This window comes from Limulus polyphemus, unplaced genomic scaffold (assembly GCF_000517525.1).
Source record: "Limulus polyphemus unplaced genomic scaffold, Limulus_polyphemus-2.1.2 Scaffold4998, whole genome shotgun sequence".
NCBI lineage: Eukaryota > Metazoa > Arthropoda > Merostomata > Xiphosura > Limulidae > Limulus > Limulus polyphemus.
The window spans coordinates 1-24,137 of NW_013670608.1; the positions used below are offsets into that span (position 1 = coordinate 1).

At 33.4% G+C, this 24,137-nt stretch overlaps 1 protein-coding gene across 1 annotated transcript in view; it reads left to right on the plus strand.

Moving 5' to 3' along the window:
- The first annotated feature begins 4,577 nt into the window (after window positions 1-4,577).
- The window catches only part of LOC106471976 (integral membrane protein 2C-like), a 31,391-nt gene continuing 11,831 nt past the window's right edge, over window positions 4,578-24,137 (plus strand). The window contains exons 1-2 of the mRNA XM_013932603.2: window positions 4,578-4,764; window positions 13,147-13,329. Of these exons, the coding sequence (XP_013788057.1) occupies window positions 4,690-4,764; window positions 13,147-13,329 (258 nt within the window). The 5' untranslated portion in view covers window positions 4,578-4,689. The remainder of the gene's footprint in view (window positions 4,765-13,146; window positions 13,330-24,137) is intronic.

Consider the following 24,137-nt stretch of genomic DNA (forward strand, 5'->3'; position numbering starts at 1 on the left):
CAGGACGCCCACCTTACGAAGAGTTGCCTGAAAATGTGCCAGAGTTCGCGAAAGTGTTATCTGAAAGGATGGATGATATTCATCATCAAGTGCGTTCAAACTTGAAAACTTCTCCTGATTCCATGAAACTATGTTATGATAAGAGATCTACTGAAGTCAGCTTTGTACTAGGAGACAAGGTGTGGTTGTATAATCCCAGGAAGCCCAAAGGGAAGTCTACTAAGTTGTCTTATCCATGGAAAGGCCCCTATGACGTAATGGATCGTCTCTGAGACGTGACTTTCCGGATAAAATTTGGTCGGCGAGTTAAGCCAAAGGTGGCACATGCCAACAGGCTTTGTCGTTATCATGGTCAAGGCCATTTCAGTTGGAACGAAGGGAACAATGGAACAAATGACGCTGTCGAAGAAGAAACTCTACCCGGTTTTAAGAATGGAAACAGTGAAGCCTTTCATGAAATTACTACCACTGATGTGAATGTTACCGACAATAGGACATTTCCTGAAGGAGCAGATGAAACCCGGTGAAGCAGAAGCCAATAAGACAGAGACCAGTACGGAAGACGATACGTCCTGTAAAATTAAGATACTTTGTTGTATTTTAATTTTGTGTTTGTAAATTCTGTACATTTAATTAAGTTATTGTTAATTATCTATTGGTTTAGTGTAAGTGGCTATTGTTCGTGACGAACAATACTATGGAAGGGGCAGTGTTACGACAGCGGAAGTCAGTTTTGTAGTGCTCATGCAACCCACTTGACTCTTCGAATCTCAATGTTGAACTTACGTCGATGTATCTCGTATCTGACTGAGGTATTGATCAGACTGTCATACTGTGTAACGTATAACGATAGCTAGAAACACATTCTCATTCGTATCTAATTGAAGTGCTTATTGCACTGTCATTCAGATTAATTTTAAATAATAACCAGAATTGTGTTGTCTCTAATCAAGCTATTGGATAAGTGTATGATTTACTTGTTTAACCTCCCTCTATTTTTGACTGAGTTTCTTTAGTTCGTAGTACATTTAAAATTTTATTGTAAGAACGTTTTATTCCTCCTTTCTTTTTCACAAAAGTTTTCCTAATAAAGAAAGTGTAACTTCTTCAAGATACTTCTAACAAAATCAAAACTATTAGATAACATCAACCGTTATAAACACTAAATTACTGTTATCATTTGATAATTTTCTCATACTACGTGTTAATTGCACAATATGCTTTGTTATAATTTAACAATATCATTCTTGATTAAAGAGCTATTCTTGGGAATGCATAATAGTAGGTACTAAAACTGACTATTTAACAGGCTTTGTTAATGCTTCTCTTTCTGTATTGTCTATACTCTTAACTAACACTGGTTCAGGGTAGAGCACATTTTCACAAATCAATTGTGCAACTTTAATCTCCTTATGAATATTAGTTGGCTCAGAGACATTCACACTCACTCAAGTAACATAAATTTAAACTCGTCTTTATAAGGAATCTTTGAGTGAACGGTACAAAATATGACTATTTTGGTAGATGGTGGATTATTCCATTAGATCCGGAAATTCAGATGTTTAAGAGTGTTTGTTGTTAGTTTAAGCACAAAGCTGCACAATGGGCAATCTGTGCTCTGCTTACCACGGGTATCGAAACCCGGTTTTTAGCATTGTAAGTCTGCAGGCATTCTGCTGTGCCACTGGGGAGCCAATGAAAGTGAAATAGAACTTGAAAATTTAACTGTTGTATTGTACAAGGATAACAATATATAATGTAATGACATTTTTACAATTTCAATTTGAAAGAAATGTCATAATTTGTCTATACTGAAACACTGATGATTATGACGTCATCAGTATACTTTTTAAGAATACATTCATTTGTTAAATTGAAGGGAATTCATTTTTATAATTCACAATATAAAACACAAATTATATATGTAATCTTTAAGTCTTATTTAAATATAATTCCCCTACACCCATTTAACAATTGTCGTCAATAAGAAGCTTATAGCTCCCCAGTAGCACCGCGGTTTGTATTCGGACTTACAATGCTAGAATCCGGGTTTCAATACCCGTGGTGGGCAGAGCACAGATAGCCCATTGTGTAGCTTTCGGCTTAACTTCAAACAAACAAAAAAGGAGATTATATGTTGTAAAAAAGTAAAGCCCCACTGTAGAAAGTGCAAACAAGTGAAAGTTAACTCAGATTACATTACTCTTTCGAAATAAAACTGTTTGCAAAATTCCATATGGGGGTCTACTGCAGCACCACCTAGCCCAAGGTTCAATTGTACTGTCAGTTACGGTTCGTGTTTTAGTGAAACGCTGCTGAAGAAGCTGAAAAGCAAAATTTTGAGTATCCAATTAGAGAAAAATAACGATTTTGGTGTTTTAAGATCGTTTATATTACGGTAAAGTGAGCTGCACATTGAAAAAAGAGAGACACATTTGATCATTAGCAAAGTTGAATGGTATTAGTGAGCCATTAATTTGAATTTTCGTTTCTCACAAGAGGCTCAGTTAGCACATGATGAGTGTTGTTTGAGACGAATCTGTCAAAAGGAAAAGTAGTTAACCTCACAAAGTTACCACCTCGAAAAGTGGTTTTGTCAAATAAAGTTTCAAGAGCTTTGAAGATTTCTTTTACGGTAGAATTTCCCACTGTTTAGAGAAAAAGAACGGGTGGTGTTAAAATATTATAGAAAAATACATAAATAGGTTACATGGTGTAAGTTGTTTGGCAAAGTCAAATGTGTGGCTATGTTTCTTATAGTCGTTTTTCCATTCTATAGAAGAGGAAAATGCATCGTTTTCTAAAAAGTTTCTTCAAGTTGAATGTGCTGCTAAGTCTATAACCAAATTTTGCCTAATATATCTCTTTTAATTTTTCATCAACAATATTTTGGTGCCCCTTCTACACCATCACATAAGAATTGCAGTGATTCCGTATCCATACAGGAAGCCACGGACTCTAAAGGAAGACTCATCTCCATTAGATAGAAGAAGTAAAAACATTATGGTTTTCTCAAACGTTTCTTCAATTTCAATGTATAGCTGAGTATATAAATTAATTAAACTTGCCTCATACAGTGGCTTTTACAAATTCAATAAAGGTATTTTGGTGCCTCCTTTACACCATCATTTAAAAATTGTAGTAATCCCGTACACACCAAAAACTCCTACCCCCAAACAATCAAGTAGTGGGAAAATTGCCACTTGCAAAATTTCCCCTCTTTCAAAATGTGCAATTGGGTATTTAATCGCATATAAAATATTTCAAACTTACAAGATATGTTGCCTAGACATATTCCTAATTTCTCAAATGAAATCTGGCTTGATACCTACATCTTAGCTACAGGGGTCCAAAGCATTCTCAAAGTCCCCTACCCTTTACTATAGGAAATGAAGAGAAGTTTGATATTTTCCGAAAGTTTTGTTCTACACAATATGCGGCTGGGTATTTAGACGTATAGAACGTCCTTCAAACTTCCAGGACTTATTGTTTAGATGTATTACTAAATTCTCGCATCAAATTTGACTTGATACCGAAACCCCTTTGACGAGAAAATAGCCCGCATTCACCCCAACCCCTAGCAATCAAGTAGTAGGAAAATTGTCCGTTACAAAAATTTTCCTCTTATTGGCCGCATTAGAAAATATTTAAAATTTTCAGGTTTGTGGCTTAGACATATTTTTAGTTTCTCAAATGAAATTTGGCTTGATACCAACACCTTAAAGGGGCCTAGAGCATTCTCAAAGTCCTCTACTCTTTATAAAAGGAAATGAAGAGAAATCCTAACATTTTCCGAAAACTTTGTTTTAAATAATGTGCGACTGGTATGGCCAGGTGGTTAAGGCGTTCGATTCGCAATCTGAGGGTCGCGGGTTCGAATCCCCGTCCCACCAAACATGTTCGCCCTTTCAGCTGTGAGGGCGTTATAATGTGATGGTCAATCCCACTATTCGTTGGTAAAAGAGTAGCCCAAGAGTTGACGGTGGGTGATGATGACTAGCTGCCTTCCCTCTAGTCTTACACTGCTAAATTAGGGATGGCTAGCGCAGATAGCCCTCGTGTAGCTTTGTGCGAAATTCAAAAACAAACAAACAAACTTAGCCCCATAGAAAGTTCTTCAAACTTTCAGGTCTTCTTCCTTAGTCTCATTACTAATTTATCATATGAAATTTAGCTTGATAATGACACCCCTTTGACGAGAGAAGAGCCTATATTCACCCCTACCCCCGAACAATAAAGTCATTTAGTTATATCATAGTTATACTTGTTTGCACATTTATTAGTTAGTTGCTTTGATGCAGAACACCTCGGATAATGTAAGTGGCCATCATATTTCCCCTCAAGTTACTTGAGTCACTAACTTTGACTTGTAATGATAAGTGAAAGTGCAGCTGATTTGACTAGTATCGTTTATTACTAGTATTAATACTCATATATATATATATATATATTGAAACATGTCCGATTAAAGTTTGTGGGTTATAATATAAATTCTGGTCACTCAAAATAAGTACAAATTTCTAATTGAGGTGCTTCTACTCAACTTGAATATGAAAATAAATCACATAATGAATTTTTTTGGACATGCATCTTAAAGTTTCCAAGTGCAGCAATCGAATTCTTAAACGAAAAGAGAAAGTTAGTAAAGTACACGTAAAAGTTACACTTTAAGTTAACAGGAAAGTAATCATGACAATAATCACCCAAGGAGTCACAGAGAAGAAAATTTCTCAGGAGAAAGAACTGCTGGTCACAAAAGAAGTGGTACACAAGATACATTAATACTACTAGTAGTAGTACTAGCATTAAGTGTACTCTAATTATAGTTTTTAATTTTAATAATAACATTAGGTTAGGCCTAATTCTGAAACTAGTACAGCAGCAGTCGGTTAACTTACATTGTAAGTCACACTGTTATTGTTACAGGAGAAATGTGTTTTCTTACTTCCTTTTTGGAAAGTGCTCGTACGATGTTATAAGTTAAACATTTACTTTGCAAAGCATGCAAAATAAAATTAAAAATTTCAGCAGCATAATAGAAAATGTATAAATTAAAATGCTAAGCCTATACACATTATACAGACTACAAAGTACAGTGTATAGTTATGTCTACTGAAGTGGGCTATTTACAGTTCTACTGCTAGTGAAATATAAATTATAGACAAATGATTATTACTATTATTGAAGTTAATGAGTGGATGGGTATATCAAATGAAATTTAAAACTTCCTTTTTTACTTTGTCAGAGTACAGGTTTTGCAGAATGAACTTATGAAGTTGTTTATCACTTTTAGTTTCTATAGTCAAAATAACCTGGTATTGAAACTTTTATGTGTAAGCAAAATTGAAAATAAATTAAGTTTAGAAAATCATAATCTTATTCTCTATTTTTAAATTAAATTAAAACAACTAATTATTCTCCACATTTCACTCTCTCTCTTAAAACTAAAAGTTAAATTCATGTTTAAAACTTTGCTCAGAGAAACATTTTAAGTTGGTATGCTTTACGTTTTTGTTCAGTACTGTGTTCGTATTTGATATATTCTCCTTTTTCTTTTGGTTGATCTATCTGGAGTTTGTTTTGTTTAGTGGTGGCTCACACCTGATTAAAGTTAGAGTGGCACTATTTTGAAGGATTTTCACAATGAGACATAATGATTGACACTGGGTGGCACTGAGGTTTTGGTCACAATACTTTATAATTGTATACATTCCATGTGTAAATTGATGTACCATTCTATCTGTGACAAATAAATTTATCAGATATTTTGTCTGTAGCAGATAACTGTCCTGCATTGATTTATAATCTTGTCATCCTGTAGCAAGTAGTGTATAAAATAGATTAAACTGGTATGCCAGATATTCAAGAACATAGAGAATGGATTTCATATTTCTTGAAATTCAGAAATGTTGTGAGTTACAATTAATTAGAGTTTGTAAACATTGTATTATACAGCAAATTTTTCAGATTAATTTTTGAAGCTACATTATCTTTTCTGGTTCTTTTTCCTAACTAGTTGTAACCAGGTTATATTGTTGAATTAGAAATCTTGAAGTTTAGGTGTGTTGCTTATAAAAATCCAGGCTTTGTATCTTTTAATTACAAGTACTGTTTTATTTGTAAAATGTTAAATAAATATCCTATTTTGTTTTTTTATGAATCCTGATATTAATGTTTTGATTGTTTTAACATAGAATAAAGGATTTATTATAATTCCATAAACTAGTTTTTCTTTAAACATCAACATAAAACTGTTGATGTTAGTAAATAACATGTTCTTTATGGCACTTTGATCATGTAAAATTTAACGACAACAATGCACCTGCCTGCTGGTATAAGTAGGTTGTTGCATCCATTAAACTATATATAAATATACGTATAACTCAAAGCAAGTTCTTATTATTCAAATATTTATCAAGCCTTCCCTTAAACTAACTGCCTCCACCGTATCTGAAGGCATCCTATTCCAAAAGCCAACTACCTGTTAGAAAAATAAAACCGTTTTAGCTGAAGATGACTCCTACCCTGCCATAACTTGTGTCCACTATTCCAACCATTCTCACCACAAGAAAATGATGATGCACCAACACAATAAATTTTTTAACACTTTTAAACACCTTAGTCAGATCCCTTCTAACTCTTCTTCTTTCAAGAGAAAAGTTTTGGATATTAATCTATCCTTGTGTTACAACCCTTACACCCCAGGTATCATCCTAATACTAGTAATAGCCATCCACTGAACTCTTTCCAATAATTCAATGCTCTTCTTAAGGTAAGGCATCTAAGAATTGACAAAATATTCCAAAAGAGGCCTAACCAATGACCTATACAGTGATATAACCTCTTTAGATTTGTATTCATTATTTCTGTAGATACAACATAAAATCCTATTTGCCATACCACTAGCAACAGCATACTGCGTGGGTGGCTTAAGAGACTGATCAACCAGAATACCAAGATTATTTTAATCTATAACAATGTTAATGTTTCCACTAAATTATATTCATAATTCAAATTTTGATAACCCACATGCATTACCCTGCAGTTATTATAGTTAAAAGCCATCTGCCATTTATTTGTAAAATGCACAGACTATTTGTTATCCACAAAGTACTTTTTTAAGCAATACATTTAATGTCTCAGTGAAAAACTTAAAATATAGATATAACTAACACTTGATGGTTTGGTTTTCATCACTCCTTACTTCCTGAGACCAAGAGTTATGTTCCTCCTTCATTAAGGTTCTCTGTATCTATCTAAGTTAATGAAACACTCTCCACATAATTTGTCTTTCCAATATTGTAGTATCCTTAACAGATTTGCAAATATTACTGCTCAGGTAGTTATTTAAATCAATAACATTAATATTGAACAACAAAGGTTCCAAAGGAAGAAATACACTAGTCACTTCTGTACTTTTTCAACCAAACAAAATGTTTATCCACATTTATATCAGGTTTACTTACTGTTGAACTCTTTTTTTTTTTATTATTAAGAGCTAATAACTTTTAAAAACTTAGGATGCATCAAATCTTATAAGATGGCTTCATTAAAAAAAAACAAAAACATACTCCATGTTTTGACAGTTTGTGAATTCAAAGATCAGTTCTCTTAATAATCATTTGATCCTTACTTGAGATGTGTCCATATTGTATTCATTTGGATAGATGTAGACCACACTTGTTACACTCAGATAAGCTTATAGGATAATGCATTTATTTAAATTTGATGATGAGGAACCCACTTTGAGACTAAAGTATGAAATGTCTTGAATGGATAATATTTTGACAAGCTTTTGTCGTCATCAGGTACCTTTGTTACTGTTAACTTTGTTATATGGTTTCTTTCATTACCCATTCAACCTGTCTTCAAATTTTACATGTAGTTAAAGTTGTAGTACATAAGATAAAGTCAGTTTTGCTACATGTTTAAGGCTATAAAACAGCATAATGAAAAGTATTTTACTATATGTTTAAAGTTATAAAAACAGCATAAAGTTACTTTTGCTACATATTTAAGGCTGTAAAAACAGCGTAAAGTTACTTTTGTTACATATATAAGGCTGTAAAAACAGCATAAAGTTATTTTTGCTACATATTTAAGGCTGTAAAAACAGTGTAAATTTACTTCTGCTATATATTTAAGGCAGTAAAAACTGTGTAAAGTTTCATTTGCTACATATTTAAGGTTATAAAAACAGTGTAAAATCTCTTTTACTACATGATTAATGCTGTAAAAACAGTGTAAAGTTACTTTTTGCTATAAAATCTGTAACGTAAGTTCTCTTTTGCTACATATTGAAGGTTTTAAAACCAGTGTAATGTAAGTTCTCTTTTACTACATTTCATATTCCTTTTTAGTATAGACTGTTAAGAATCAGCATCCTGTCTTCTCTGCTCTAGTAATTTCAAACCAGGAAATCATCATTTTTAGGGCAAGGCAATTTGGCCTTGGAGTTTCTCTCATTTACAAGGGCACCAAGGCCACAAAAAAAAAAATTCGGTGGAGGGCACTAAAGCCACAGTACACATTAATGTTAACTGAATAGAAGTGAGTTTACCAAATAGTTTAGTAAATATGGCATTAATTTTTTTCACTGGGGGCTTCGAAAGCTGGCCTATTCTTCCAGATTATGTTTATCAAGTAGGTAAGTATTAACTTTAATCAATGAGTCTTATGAAGTAACAGTACATCAGCTTTAAGATTAAAAATAGAGGTATCATGATGATCTAAAATGCTCTGTGACCTTAATAAGATTCCTAGCTTTTTCCCCTTCCTGATCCCAAATGACATTTGACCTGAAAGTCATATACAACTTTTAGGCACCTTTCTCCACTTATTAATTTTTACTAACTTTGAGAAGGATCAAACAAAATTCATGGGAGGAGAAGCATTTTATAAGTTTCTAGAATTTGATCCCTGGTGACCTTACAAATCATGAACAAATTTCAGGCATCTCTACCCACTTACTAATTTATACAAGTTTGATAAAGATCCAGACTTACACATAAAGAGAACAAGTGCTTTATAAGATTTATAGCTTTTGCCCCCTCCTAACCCCAAATGACCTTTGACCTAAGAATTGTATACAACTTTTATGCACTGCTATCCATTTATTACTTTGACTTTGAGAATGATCAGACAAAATCCTTTGGAGGAGGAAAAGTTTAAAGGCCTAATTTCTACCAACAAAATTCAACCCCAACATGTCTGGCTACTTGACCAATATTGGAAAAAATCAGTAACATGATCTCAGGACAGCAGCTCTTTGAAAGTCTTGATGGACAGACAGATAGATAGAAAGTCACATTGCCATGATATAAGGTCAACATTCTGTTTCCAAACAATACTGCTTTTAGTATTTTTTTGCATAATTTCTAATGTAGGCTAATTCTGATAAACCGTAAACTAGGCCTACACTACAGTATAGCACATGGTCATAACCTATAAATCATGTGTCGTCACACATTGCATTGTGCAACTCACTACTTGTAATTCAGCAATGTTAATGTAGTAGGCCTAAGCCTTTGGTGGTTTGCACATAAAATTTATCAAGCCAAATTATCAACACATCTTATTTCCCTTCATTTTCTACACAAGAGGGAATTCTCAATAGCCACATCACTTGAAATTATTTTAAGCAGAATTAGAGTAAATTAATCTATGAGACTTTTTTTTTCCTTTTTATAAGCTATATTTTTGTGTGCCACCAATACCAAGCATGGGGTGTGCTTATACCCAAATTGGTTTTATTACTCATCAGGATCTCTACCAGCCTACTCTCAAATTGAAATTCTATTGAAAATAGTAAATTAGTCTATAAGACCTTGGGCGTGGTCAAATACATCAATCAAAAGTGTTTGACCTCCTGAATCGTAAACTATAATTACATCTCAAATCGGCCAAGAGATGATGAAGCTGTGAACTAAAAATTTGTACTTGAAAAGAACTCTGAGTCATTCTATGACCTACTAGGCTGAGTATAAAAATTGGGATGTAATCTACCTAAATACTGATGATACAAAAGTTCCAATTTCTGTCACTTGGCTGCCACAGAAAAAAATTTCATGGCATTCTCCCTCTTAACTTGTTCCTGTTTTGGCATGCTTGATGCAAAGAGTATTTGCAGTCACACACTTCACTTTGACCAGCATATGTATGTGGTGACTTTAATTGTCACGTACTGCTGTTGCTGTGGGTCTTTGTGTAAGCTCTGTGGGTTTGTTGTTTGAGTGCCAATTTGAATTGCATGCTACTACTAAGAGACTGACGTATGGTATGGCTCAACAAACTGCATGATTGTTTTGCTGCCGATCAAATAAAAAACTTCACTTCCTCCACTACATGCATTTTATGTGATATATTATTTGGAACAAGGTAGTTTTTGTAGGTTGTAAGTCCAGTGTTTGTGATCCCGATGGTTTTCCCTTTATTACGGTATGCAATACAAATTTAGATAATGAGGGCACAGCAGCCAAAGGGTGGCCATCATGGCTGTGGATTTTAGTGATTTTTTAAGGGCACCATGGCCATTTTGAAAAATAAGGCAGCAGCTGCTGTCATGAATTTCCTGCCCTGTAATTTTTTTCTTTTTGTATGACTTGTCAAGATGGAATACTGAATTGGATCAGTATTGTGAGATGTCACATTGCTAAGTCTGGACATCATCTTCATGGATGCCTCCATTTGTATTCTTCTTGATCCTTAGGCAACTATAAGAGTTGCTGTTACCATAGGACAGCCTTCAGTGACAAAAGTAATTTTTCTTTATGGGCTTCACCAGTACTCAACCTGTGATGTTGCTTATTTTATATAGGCTGGTGTTTTTTTTCCAGGATCTGTATAACTTGGACACAACTGTAAACAGTAGATGGTAGCTTATTTCCTTTTTTTTTGGTATAACTTTATGTTCGTGTATAGTTGCTGCTCAGTGTTATTGCTTGGTTCTGGTTATAAGTACTTGTGGATTATATTATGGCCAGATCAAAGTGCACAAGCCATGACCTTTTAGTGTTGCATTCAGTATTTAAACAACTTTAGTATACATGTATGTTAATAAGTCTATCATGAAAACTTAGTTTGTAATTCATATCTTTATATTATATAAGTTTTAACTTCATAATTTTAAAAGGAAATATTTGAAAATTCCCAGTCATCATGTTTCTTAGTCACACATTCCTTTTCAGCTCTGATTTCTCTCATTCAGAATTTTTTAACATCAAAAATAGGCTCCAGTTTCCAACTAAAATTTGAACCTCCATACTATTAACTTTCTAAGATATCAATAAAATTTTCAAACTCACCAGAAAAGCCCCTCTCCTCTCTTTGACTTTGGGAATTGTTTTCTTGCTAGTCAAATTTACATGGCATATGGACATGCTTGTAACCAATAGCAATAGTAAATTCTTCTCTTGGTGAATCTAGATCTCATTGTCGCAATTGTTCTGCTTAAATTATTCTTTTGATAAGTGTTTTTTGTTTTGTGATCATTTTTGTGCTCCTCATTATGCTAGCAGAAATGTTTAAACTTATTTATAGCTTATGTAGAAAGCCAGGTAAATTATAGTAGTTTGAGGGCATTCTATTCTAGTGATTGATATATTTTTTGTGTTCTAAAATGCATATTTGAAAGGCTGCTTGAAATTTGTTTTCGACACTAAATTTATGAGACTCAATAGGCTTAGGGAAGAACATCTTGGATTTTTACTTGAGTGCAAATGGCTAGAATATGCAATGAGTATTATAGATCCATGGTTTTTGTATGTATATTTTTTACGTATTGTTATATTCTTGTAGAAAAAGGGACTAAAAAGTAAAAAGTATAAACTTCTCAGCTTTACGTAACAAAACTTCATTAAAATATGACATCTAAACATTTCCTAGCCCAGTCTGAGCTTACCAGTAGTTTGTGGAGTCAAATTCCATGTGTTTCTTCATATTACTGGCACTGGCAACAGCTAATGGCATTTGCTGTGATTTATTGCTCTGCCAATGAGAGAAATACTGCTCCATTGTGTAGAAAGTGTTGAAGTAAAACCATTAAAGAAAGTAAATATGAAAAGGTTAGCAGCTGAGTTGAAACTGTTAAGTAATTTGAAAGTTTCTGAAAAATACTTCAGTCAATTTAAATGGCAGAATGGTATGACTCATTTAATATTTTTCAACAGTACATTGATGATTTCTATACAGACCTGTGAATCTAGTATGCTAAGTTAGGGTAGAGATAAAAGTTAAACTTTTATCAAGAAACACATCCTATAGTCATTTTACTTCTAGAGGTTATGGAAATAAAGTATGAAAACTTTAAGATGATATAAAGTATTTTTGGGATGAAAATCATCTTTTATTCAAACTGACTTGGTAGAGACTTCAGATAAAATACTTTGTTAAAAAACTGATTTTATTGGGCACAATATTTACTGAAAGCTTGCCAAATTTTGTGAATATATACGTAATAAGTTAGTTATATATAGCTTCACAGAGACGAGCTTACTCCAATAAACTGTCACCACTGTTAGAGGGCTAAGGTAATTCTTGATATATGTGTAACTTCCAGATGATGTGAAAAACAGCTGATAATAGATGCTTAATAAATATCCATATCTTGCAAAATGGCTCTTCCCTCCATTTTGTGTCTTTCAAGTCTCAATGGGGTAACTGAAACTATGTTTCTAAGTTTGCTTCCACAGTAGCTTGATGATTTATGGGTAATCTGATTGGTTGATAACTGATGTGAAATAAGATAGTCATACTAGAGAATATAAGCTCCAGTAGCTGCAGAATTTCTATTGTATAAATTTTCTGAAATATGATGATTTAAGGACTTTTTTTTTTCTTTAAAGTCATGTACATTTACCCTGCTAATATAATTTATATGCACACAATGTAATACAATGTAAGTACTTAAAAAACATATTATCTATAAAAGATAGTGTTTGAGTATTATAATGTTTTGAAGTACAGATAAATACATTTAAAAGGGTTACAAATAAAACACAAGACTTGTAGGACTGCTGAACCATTAATGTTTTTTGTAGCAAACAAAATGTCTTAAATCAGTGATTTAATATTATAATTTGTGTGGAATTATTTGTGACAGTATGTATTTTTTCTTCTCTATTCAACTGGCTTATTGATTTTTTTCAGTCTGAGGTGGAAAATGGTCAGGTAGAACAAAGAAACCCAAGGACCAGAACAGTGAGATTTCAGAATCATACTATTCGTATTAATTCAGCTTCAAGTCTCTGTATCTTTGTTACTGTACTGTTGGTTCTTACTTTTATAATCCTTGGTGGTGTATATTCATACAGACAGCTTACTCAATACAAGGTATGTATTTAGTTTTGATCTTCATGATCCCTGAAAAAAAAAAGTGTTTTCTGTTATCTTATGAAATTTCAAAGAAATAAATATCTTGAATGCTTGATTCAGATAGGTCTACAGAGTAACCTAAAAAATAGCTTGAGCCTTTTTGAAAGGTGGTTCTTTCTTTCTTATAATGAAAGAAACATCTTTTTATAATGCTAGATTTTTGGAGGTAATTGGAATGGAAGTTTTTGTTGATCCACGATACTTTCGTAATCTAAAATAATTTTATAATAGTTTCAGATATGAAACTATTAGAGCTCTTTCACACCAGTGTTTAGATATCTGGTACTATGTTCCATAAAATTTAAATGGAAAGACTTGCTTTCCATCTCAGGCTACTTACGCAACTTGGCAATGCAGTGTACAATTGTTACAGTAACCTGGAATTTGAATGATATACATGTTCACTCAGACTACTTATGCAACTTGACAATGCAGTGTACAGTTGTTACAGTACTCTGGAATTTGAATGATATACATGTTCACTCAGACTACTTATGCAACTTGACAGTGCAGTGTACAGTTGTTATCAGTAACCTGGAATTTGAATGATATGCATGTTCACTCAGACTACTTATGCAACTTGACAATGCAGTGTACAGTTGTTACAGTACCCTGGAATTTGAATGATATACATGTTCACTCAGACTACTTATGCAACTTGACAATGCTGTATACAATTGTTATTAGTAACCTGGAATTTGAATGATATACATGTTCACTCAGACTACTTATGCAACTTGACAATGCTGTATACAATTGTTATTAGTAACCTGGAATTTGAATGATATACATGTACACTCAGACTACTTATGCAACTTAACAATGCAGTATACAATTGTTACAGTAAACTGGAATTTGAATGATATACATGTTCACTCAGACTACTTATGCAACTTGACAATGCAGTATACAATTGATATTAGTAATCTGGAATTTGAATGATATACATGTACACTCAGACTACTTATGCAACTTAACAATGCAGTATACAATTGTTACAGTAAACTGGAATTTGAATGATATACATGTTCACTCAGACTACTTATGCAACTTGACAATGCAGTATACAATTGTTATTAGTAACCTGGAATTTGAATGATATACATGTACACTCAGACTACTTACACAACTTGACAATGTAATATACAATTGTTATTAGTAACCTGGAATTTGAATGATATACATGTACACTCAGACTACTTACACAACTTGACAATGTAATATACAATTGTTATTAGTAACCTGGAATTTGAATGATATACATGTACACTCAGACTACTTACACAACTTGACAATGTAATATACAGTTGTTATTAGTAACCTGGAATTTGAATGATATTCATGTACACTCAGACTACTTACACAACTTGACAATGTAATATACAATTGTTATTAGTAACCTGGAATTTGAATTGTATCCATGTACACTTGGAACAAGAATTCCTGTACCTTTTCTCCTACATAAAGTGGTTCTCTTTTATTGTATGTTTATTTAAAAAGAACCTTTCTCCAGTCATGTGTGCCAAATAGTTTTCTCTGTTTTGGTGCATTCTAATCATTTATCATTATTTTTCTTTTTCAGCAAGGGTTTAGATGATGTGACTTTCCCATGTAAGAAATATTTCTTAATACTTGAGTCATATTAAGGATTCAGATGTTCTTGAATTTGGGATGCAACTTTTTTAGCTTGTCACATAGGATTATTTACCTAATGCATTGGTCTTTGTTTGCACTAGTCACCTTCTTTCTTACACTTGTTGATTTTTACTTAACTCTGACTGTAACTCTTATCTTTGCTTTGAAAAGACTGCATATGGTTTTACTGTATTTACAATCATGTGTACTGTAAAAATAACTTTTTGTTACCATACCAGCATTATTAGCAAGTCAATTTAAAAACATTATCAAGCAGAAGATTTCATATATGTTATAGGTTTTAAATCAATTATATATATATATAGATATATATATTTTGAAAATAAATGTGGATAAATTTCTTTGTCTATGAGCCACTTCATAGGCTGATAAACACTAACTTAAACAAGGCCTAAAACAACAACTTTGTCAGGGAAATGCAACTTGAAACAGTCAAGTGCTAAATGGTCTAACTAGTCCTACTTCATCTATTTCCATGAAAAAATATTTCCTGTTATTCTGCAACGTCATAATTCAAATAAAGTATAAAATGATAAAACAAATTTTTCACAAGCTTTGAAAAATAAAAAGGAATATAATTTTGGCATAAGTTGTTCACAAATATCTTTTTTTCTATCAACATAACACTGAGCTAAGCTTTTATGACTTTGTTCTGATCTCCATATAGGTCTCTGCTGAAGCGGGATTTATACTGGCTTATACTCATGGTTTTCTAATATTTTGCCAGCTTTTTCTGTTTAAACCATAACTTTTAAAGTATTGTACTGCTTATATTAATACTGTTTCATAAAGTCTTTTGTCTCTCTTCGTCCAGCACAACTGACGAGTTCTGGTACTGAATGAAAAGCTTATTGGGTGGTGACTTGTAGAAGACAATAGATAAATCTGAAATACCACAATGGACAAATTAGCAGTTAACTTACAATTAACTTTTTTATGACAACTTTTATTAGTTAAGTAGAAACAAAAAATAAAGAGTTTGACATTATTTTTCAAATTCTGGTCAGATTCAACATTTGCATGGTCTCTCTGATTCAAGTGGATTAGTTTGTGATAAGTTTTTTTTCCCCTAATATTCAATACTCATTTCAGTTGAATATTTGTTCTTATTTTGGACTCCATTTTATTGCGGTGTTGTAGATTTTATTCCGTGTTTTTTGTAGAAATAAATAAAAACTAAAAAAGGACCTGTATCAAGTGCTGGTGAACCATTTCTAGAGTCTATTGAATAGAAGAGCCCTTGGGAAAGTTTTGTAGCTGATAGCTGACAGTTTTTTTCAAAACGTAATTATTAACCCAAACCGTACCAGACAAGGTTTTATGAGGTTTTGGCTTATTAATTTAAAGCCTCTGTCAGTGACATTTGGTAGTAATCTTTTTTAGTTTTCTGTTAGTAATAGTAAAAATTCCACAAGACTAAAGTAAGAAAATGTGATTGAATGATAATTATGAGAATCCTGAATATTTATAAGGTAAGCAGAGTATTTGTGTGGTGAAATGGTGTAATCATACAAAACATAGTCTGTTTATCAAATAATACACAAGTTTTTCAGATCTACTGACAGAGTTTTTCTCTATTTAATTAATAGTTCGTTCTAATGGTACATTATTGTTTTACAAATCTTTCCTTCTTAATGTTTATAATTGTATGTTTAAAATATTTATATCAAATAAGAATGATAATATTTCATCTGCTTGTATACATAAAAAATCCTCTGTATTCAGAATTTTGGATCCTTGTGTGTATGTGTATATATATATTCCTTTATTCTAAAAAAAGTCTAAAGCATAATTGTATAAGGGAGAGGTAAGTTATCCTCAACTCCTCAGAATGTATCTTCAAGTGAACCAAACAAAACCAGATATTTCCATGCTTTTTTATGCTAGAAATTAGAGGGGCACTTTAAAATATCTTCTAAATGATTATCTGTTGTAATCTCTTTATCAGCAACATCCTGTAAGGTGTGTAAGTGGAGCACATTATAGTGTCTTAGGGTGTTCCTGATTAGTGGATGACCATCAGTTTACACTAGTACTCAGAGACTTCCAAGAACACAACCCTCTATCCTGACCATTACAATTCATCCTTAAGGTAACACACACAAAACATTTCATGCAACCAACACACATCAAGCTGTTTCACACTTACACACCAGGCCAACTGTTGAGTGAAACACATGAACACATGGTTTGATATACCACTGACTCGGCTACATGCACAATCCACATCTCATACTGCCAACACACATCAAGCTGTTTCACACTTACACACCAGGCCAACTGTTGAGTGAAACACATGAACACATGGTTTGATATACCACTGACTCAGCTACATGCACAATCCACATCTCATACTGCCAACATACATCAAACTGTTTCACACTTACACACCAGGCCAACTGTTGAGTGAAACACATGGTTTGATATACCACTGACTCAGCTACATGCACAATCCACATCTCATACTGCCAACATACATCAAGCTGTTTCACACATACACACCAGGCTAACTGTTGAGCGAAGCACATGAATACATGGTATGATATATATTCTATCAGGTCAGATGGGATGACCACCAGTTATGATACATTATATCGGTGCCGATTTTATGAAATCTGCCCTGACCAGTATTTGAACCCATTGTCATTTAGCTTACACTAGTGCTCTGAGATTTATGCCTTTACCAAATGACCTATCAGAGTTCATGAAACAAAAAACTGTACTTAATGTTATGCTACAACATGTAGACTTATAATTTTTTGTTGTTATTCCATGGAATAAAATATATCATAACTACATTTTGACAGTATTTGGCATTTTGTAGGTAGTGTTATGCCAGAAAAAGATTGATCATTGTGGAAAAGTATATAATAGTCCTTTCCAATACAAAATATTCATACACTCAAATTATAAAGATGTACTGAGATTAGGATTTGAATTTAAAAATGGAAATATTCCTTGTTTAAATGCATTGGAAAATGAAAGAATGTGGATTAATTTTGGGTGCCAGGACCATCCAAAAAGAGACTTTCATCAAGTCAGATCCCAGCTGTGGTAAGCAAAATGTGGCATATTATAACAGGTAAGAATCCAGGAACACAGGTCAGTGGCAAAAGCCATCCATGTGTTTCAGACAAGTACACAATATAGTTATGGTGTGAATGAATATAATTTTAACTATACTTGTAATAAGACATCAGTATTAGATCTGTCATATGTTTAACACTACATTCGTTATTCAGTCCCACTATTGTGCTTATTGTGTCCCAGCTCAATCCTGATGAGCTCTGTATCAAGTGAAACTTATTGTTGGCAATGATTTTGGCAAACTTAGTGTAGTTCAAGTATTATACACACTTTTCATTTTTGAAAAACTCTTTGAGACTGAATAAAGAATGTAAAGATAAAAGTATAATAGGCCTAATATTAACCCTGTTGTCCCATGTATCCTATACTGCACATGACACAAGGTTTTAGTGACTTACATTCAAAATTTTATTAAACTGCTTTTTGTTTATGTTATACCAATTAGAAAAACATAAAATGTTAGCTAATAATCCATATTTTAATAGTATACAAGTTTTAAGTTCTTAATTCTACAAGGCAAGATTTAAAAAAAATCCTGAATTTCCACTTGTGTGACCCACGTGACACATTTTCTCTTAGTATGTCATCATCCCTATTTTATCCACCACCCCTCAAAAATATAAAAATTAAACATAAATTACTTTATATAAAATCGTTATTGCTCAGACAAACCATACTTTTATAGTCTTCAATTTTTTTTGGTTACAGAGCTATTGAATAGAAAATCAGACCCCTCCTGCCACACCCACATGTCACATCCTCTCTTTTATAATTCGTTAATAGTTCTCTCTTATGTTTTATTATATATTACCTATAACTAATAGAAAGTCAAGGTTTTCATCTATCAAATGATATATTGTATGTTCTGAACAGTTAAATATGAATTTCTTTCAGAGTACGAATATTGTTCCCTTGGGAAAGTTAACAACTAGCTTGGATGAATTTGTAATAGCTCTTGTCGCATAGTTAGAAAGGCAGGAAAATTTTGAGAGGTATGTGAATTTGTCTACTTTTTGCTTGTTATTAGTCTGTATTCTTTGGTGCATTATTTAATTAAATAAAAATTATTAAGTGCATTACTATCTATAGTATAAAAAATTAGGGTTAACTTTGTTCGAAACCTGACTGGAAGAAAAAAGAAGATTGGTTAAGTATTTTTAAAGATCTAAAAATATGGATCTTTTTAAGTTATTTAAGACTAGATTAGATAAAGTAAGTAATAATGATAATATAATTAAAATGATTCATGAGGCACACACGCAAGCAGATCGTGGGTAATGTAATTCGATAGCGTAATGTGACCTGCACATTCTCTGAGTGATTTACAACTTTTTATGGCACAGATAGTAGTTAGACATGCTTCAAAGGGTAATAAAACAATAAAATTTAATTATAAATAGATGTATAATGTTACGAACTTAAGAGGTACTTATGATACATGAATGTAGTTTCATGTTAGAATTTGAAGTCATTCTAGAAAGAAAAAAAAAGAGTAATTTAGGTTTTTTTTGGTGGTTATGAGGTCAGTCGAATTGACTGATCCTTTTTGAGATAGAGTAGAGAAAATAACAGATAAATTATAAAGTTTTACTGAAAAAAAACGTTTGAAACGTATTTAGAAGGTTTTAGGGATTACACAAAGGAAATTTGAGATTTTTGAGATGAGGAAAAGTATTTATAATTTTAACATGAAAATTACTTTGCACATAGACTATTCAAAACAAATACTCAATATATTCATGGACAAATCTTTATTTTATTTTATTGAATATACTTCACTAAAAAATATGATTTTTTTGTATGTGAAAGACTTGTAATGTTAACTGAAAGACTGCCAAATTGTGTGAAGATATACACACTATATTGAGAGTTATAAGTATTAAATCTATAAAGACTTTAAATGACTACAAAGAGGTCATGTGGTCGATCAAATTGACCGAGCCCATGTTGAGAGAGTTAATGTCTTATGACAAGTATAGTTAAATACACACCATAATCAAGAAGGATCTCTGTATGGAAAAGTAACACAAGTTGCTTTCTTGGCATATCTGTTCAACCATAGCTTACCTCAAGCAGCTGGAGAATGAAACGGGTATTCCTGCTATTCCATATGATGACATACAGGTCAAGTCACTTAACATATTGTCTATGGATTTCTGTGTGTTCATACTGTTAAAATGGGAACTGAGAAACTTTTTTTTCTACATTAGATAGATTATGGAAAGCCTGCTGGGAGCAGTAGTATGACAGCCTTTTAAACTAAGCCTCTTGCTATGAAAACTATAGACTACTGTGCTATTGGCAAGATGCATGGTAATCAGATAGAATTTGACCATATATGGTGACATGGAAGGTAATCACATGGCGAGGCTCTGAAATTGTTTTAGTATAATGTATGCAACCTCTGTATACTCTTCCATCATTTCCTTAATTATTGATTCCTTTCAAAACTTCATTGTATTCAAATCATTAAAATAAACTATCTAGTGATTCATTCTTTACTAGAACATCTTCATCTTATGTTCTTTGTCCAAGAAAATTTTAGAGCAAAGCCCTGTAGCTTGAGGAGGAATTCCTTGATAGTTTATTTTCCCTCAAAAATGAAATAAAATAATCAGGACCTTCTTAAACTGTAAATAGGACTTAACCCTAACATTTTCTTGGACAAAGAAATAAAGATAAAACTTATTATATATCAGTACATTTGTGAACTTTATGAGAGCTCACAGTGGAATAATCACCATTGTAAGCTACAAACCATCAAGATAGCTCACCTGAAGTTACCCATACAAGTCCATACCACTAATATATACATGAAAGGTAACACAGCTAAAGATTGGAGGTTCCTACCTGATATATCTGATAACACCCGTATGTACCTAGCAGTTAGAGACATCAGTGCCACACACCCCACTTGGGTCAGGAGAGAACACCAATGACAAAGGTTTACATTCTGTTCTCCAAAGTTTAACTACCAACCATATACTGCTAAATTTGGATGAACTAACTAGAATTGCTGAGAGTTACAAGGTGAGAGAGCCACCTGTATAGAGTCCTTGTGTTTTTTAACTCCACCTTCACTGGCATCAGGGATATGGTGTTTGCAATGTTCACCAGATGTGGGAGGATTATGTGAAGATTGGAAGACAAAGTGGTGTAAAATAATCTAGAAACCCATACAAGGGTGTTAAGCTTTTTGACAGTACTCATACCATCAAGCATCTCTTCACTACTGAGAAAAATCATATCATTAACTTTTACAAAATGAACACCCCTTACTGGTGGAATAGTGAGATTGATTAAACCTGGAAGGTACACAATCAAGACCAGATTAAGTTCACGTGAATGATGTATGACCCACCTTGAGCAGAAGAGGCAAGGATTGCATGGGATAGAGCCTATTCTCTTTACAGGTAATCTGTGCCCAAAGCACACGTCATGAAATGGGATGAATTATTCAACATAACGTATCTCACGACCACTTCATTCTGACATTTCAACTAGCTTATGGCTAGCACAGGATCCAAAAACATGTCAATGTCAGTCATTTACGGTGGTGATGGTACTCCACTCTTTAAACATGAAGATCAGGGCAAGGTTTTCATGCTCAGATACATCCACCACTGTGATCATGGTAACATGCAAGAGAAGCTGAAGTTACAAGAACTCCAGTCTGAGTTACAGAACCTGGCATGGCGTGGTGGTTAGGGCACTCAACTCTCAACTTATGGGTCTTGAGTTCGAATCCCATTACTGAACATGTTTGCCCTTTCAATCATGAGAGTATTATTATGTGACTGTAAAATTAATTTTTCAGTGGTAAAAGTGTAACTAAAGAGTTGGCAATGAGTGGTGTTGACTAGCTGCCTTCAGCCTATCACTTCTAAATAAGGGACAACTAGTGCAGATAAACCTTGAGTAGGTTTGTGCAAAATTCAGCAAATAAACAAATTTGAGCTACAACTACACACAGATATGGAAAGCAAGTTTAGCTTGGATGAAATACACAAAACCATAAATATATATAAAATGGAGCTTCTGGTCCAAATGAACCTCCACATTTAAGCATCTTACAGAAGTCATCCTATTGAAGTATCAGTGTAGGTAGGCAACAAGTAACAACCCTAAAATATTTAATAATTCCTTTTTTAGGATTCCAGAGAAGTTTGTAGCTAGTTGGCTTGCTTATCAGTTTGAACCACTACTACTGTCCTCATTAAGTGAATATAGCAGTAGAAGATAAACCTCAATGATCATTACTGAATTTGCAGATGATACATGGAAAGACTTTGATGCTGCTCAGAATAATTTGACAGTAACCTTAGATCTAGATGATGTCTACAGTAGAGTTCAAATGTCCATTCTTGCTGACAAAATGCTCAGAACAGGTAGCAGTGTAATGTGTGTAAGATGGGTCATAGCTGCACTAACTACCATTGTGAAATGTGGAAGCTGGCAGTAAGATTGAATTATAATCAACACTGGTCTGACATCTTTATAATCTACATAGTTGATCTAGCCAACCTTGACAGCTCCACTAGATGCTGTCTACTAACCTTTGCTGGTGACGTTTTGGTGTATAGTAGAGGCTCTAGCAAAGCTGAAGTCAAAGTCAAGATGCAACCATCCCTTAACCAGGTGTTAAAATTGTGAAATGACACAGGAATGATTATCATTCCTGCTAAAGCCACAGCCATGTTCTACACACTCTACAACAGATATACTGATGAGGACAAGTTGTCATCATCCTTTGTGCCACTGCTATCCCTCTAGAGAAAACACTGAAGTACCTAGAAGAAACCACTGAGAAAAACATTTTAACCAAAGCTACCAAAGGGATCAATGTATTAAAAGTTGCAACAAGAAATACAGCTGAAGTACCTGCTTATGCATTATGAAAATCTTATCTGTTCTGTCCTGGATTATGCACAACTAATGATCAGTATGAGTGCGACACAGATAGGTAAGGTTGAAAAGATACAAAACACCTGTTTATGATTGGGCATGGGATGTACTTCAGCCATCCCCATCAAATCCCTGTTAAATCTCACAAGTCTCAGCAGTTTTACTGAATACCAACAGAGCTTACAAGCAAAATTATTCACTAGAGCCTTGTAGTAAAAAGACAATGCTTTCTGTCATTGAGTCACAACCCTTTTCAGTTGGGAAATTTTATCTCCCCAATGACTTTGCAGACATCAGCTAAGCAGGAGATTGCCTAAACATTGCTGTAGGAGACAGTCGTGGGTGTACAGGTGCCATTCAACCACAAATGAGATATTAATCGCCACCAGATTTCCCAATGTAGAGTAAATATCTGATTCCATTGGGATCTGTATAAAATATAGAGATTGGACAAAAAGTGAAGAAAAAAAATGCATGTCAGCACCTGTTTAAAGACCATGGTAAGACAGTTACTTGTTATTGTAGACATAGAGGGTTCCTACATCAAATATAATGAAAATGGTGGTTGAGCATTTATCATCTTGAGAAGGAACAACAGGCATTAAGCTGGAAGCAATAAAAATAGCTCTGTTCTGGATTGATCAAAGTAACCAACCATGATAAGACAATAATATGGATATATGTGTTGGGTCATGCAGGAGTAACACTAAATGGAGAATAAGCTTGCACAATAAGTCCTTTTATCAATTCCAGCCCAACTTTATTGGCAGGATAGTAAGGTAAGAGCAGTAATCATGGAAGATATTCATGGACATTCAGAAGGAATGAGACTGCTGTAATACAAAAGCTAGGAAAAGCAAGAGATGGGGAATCCGTAAGACATTACGTAGCTAGAAGGCCACCAGTGACATCAGTAAAAGAACTCTCTTCTACCTCCTTCCAGTCTTCACATGAGGGAATCAGTGCCTTTTTACACAACCCCTAGGGTTGTTTCTTAGTGCTCAGCTCAACTCTGTTTAGATTTATAGTACCATTTGTAAAAAAAAGTAATAATGTTTATATCCATGGTAGTGTATATAAGAAGTAAGACCATTCTCTTTTTTAAATCATTTTAGTTA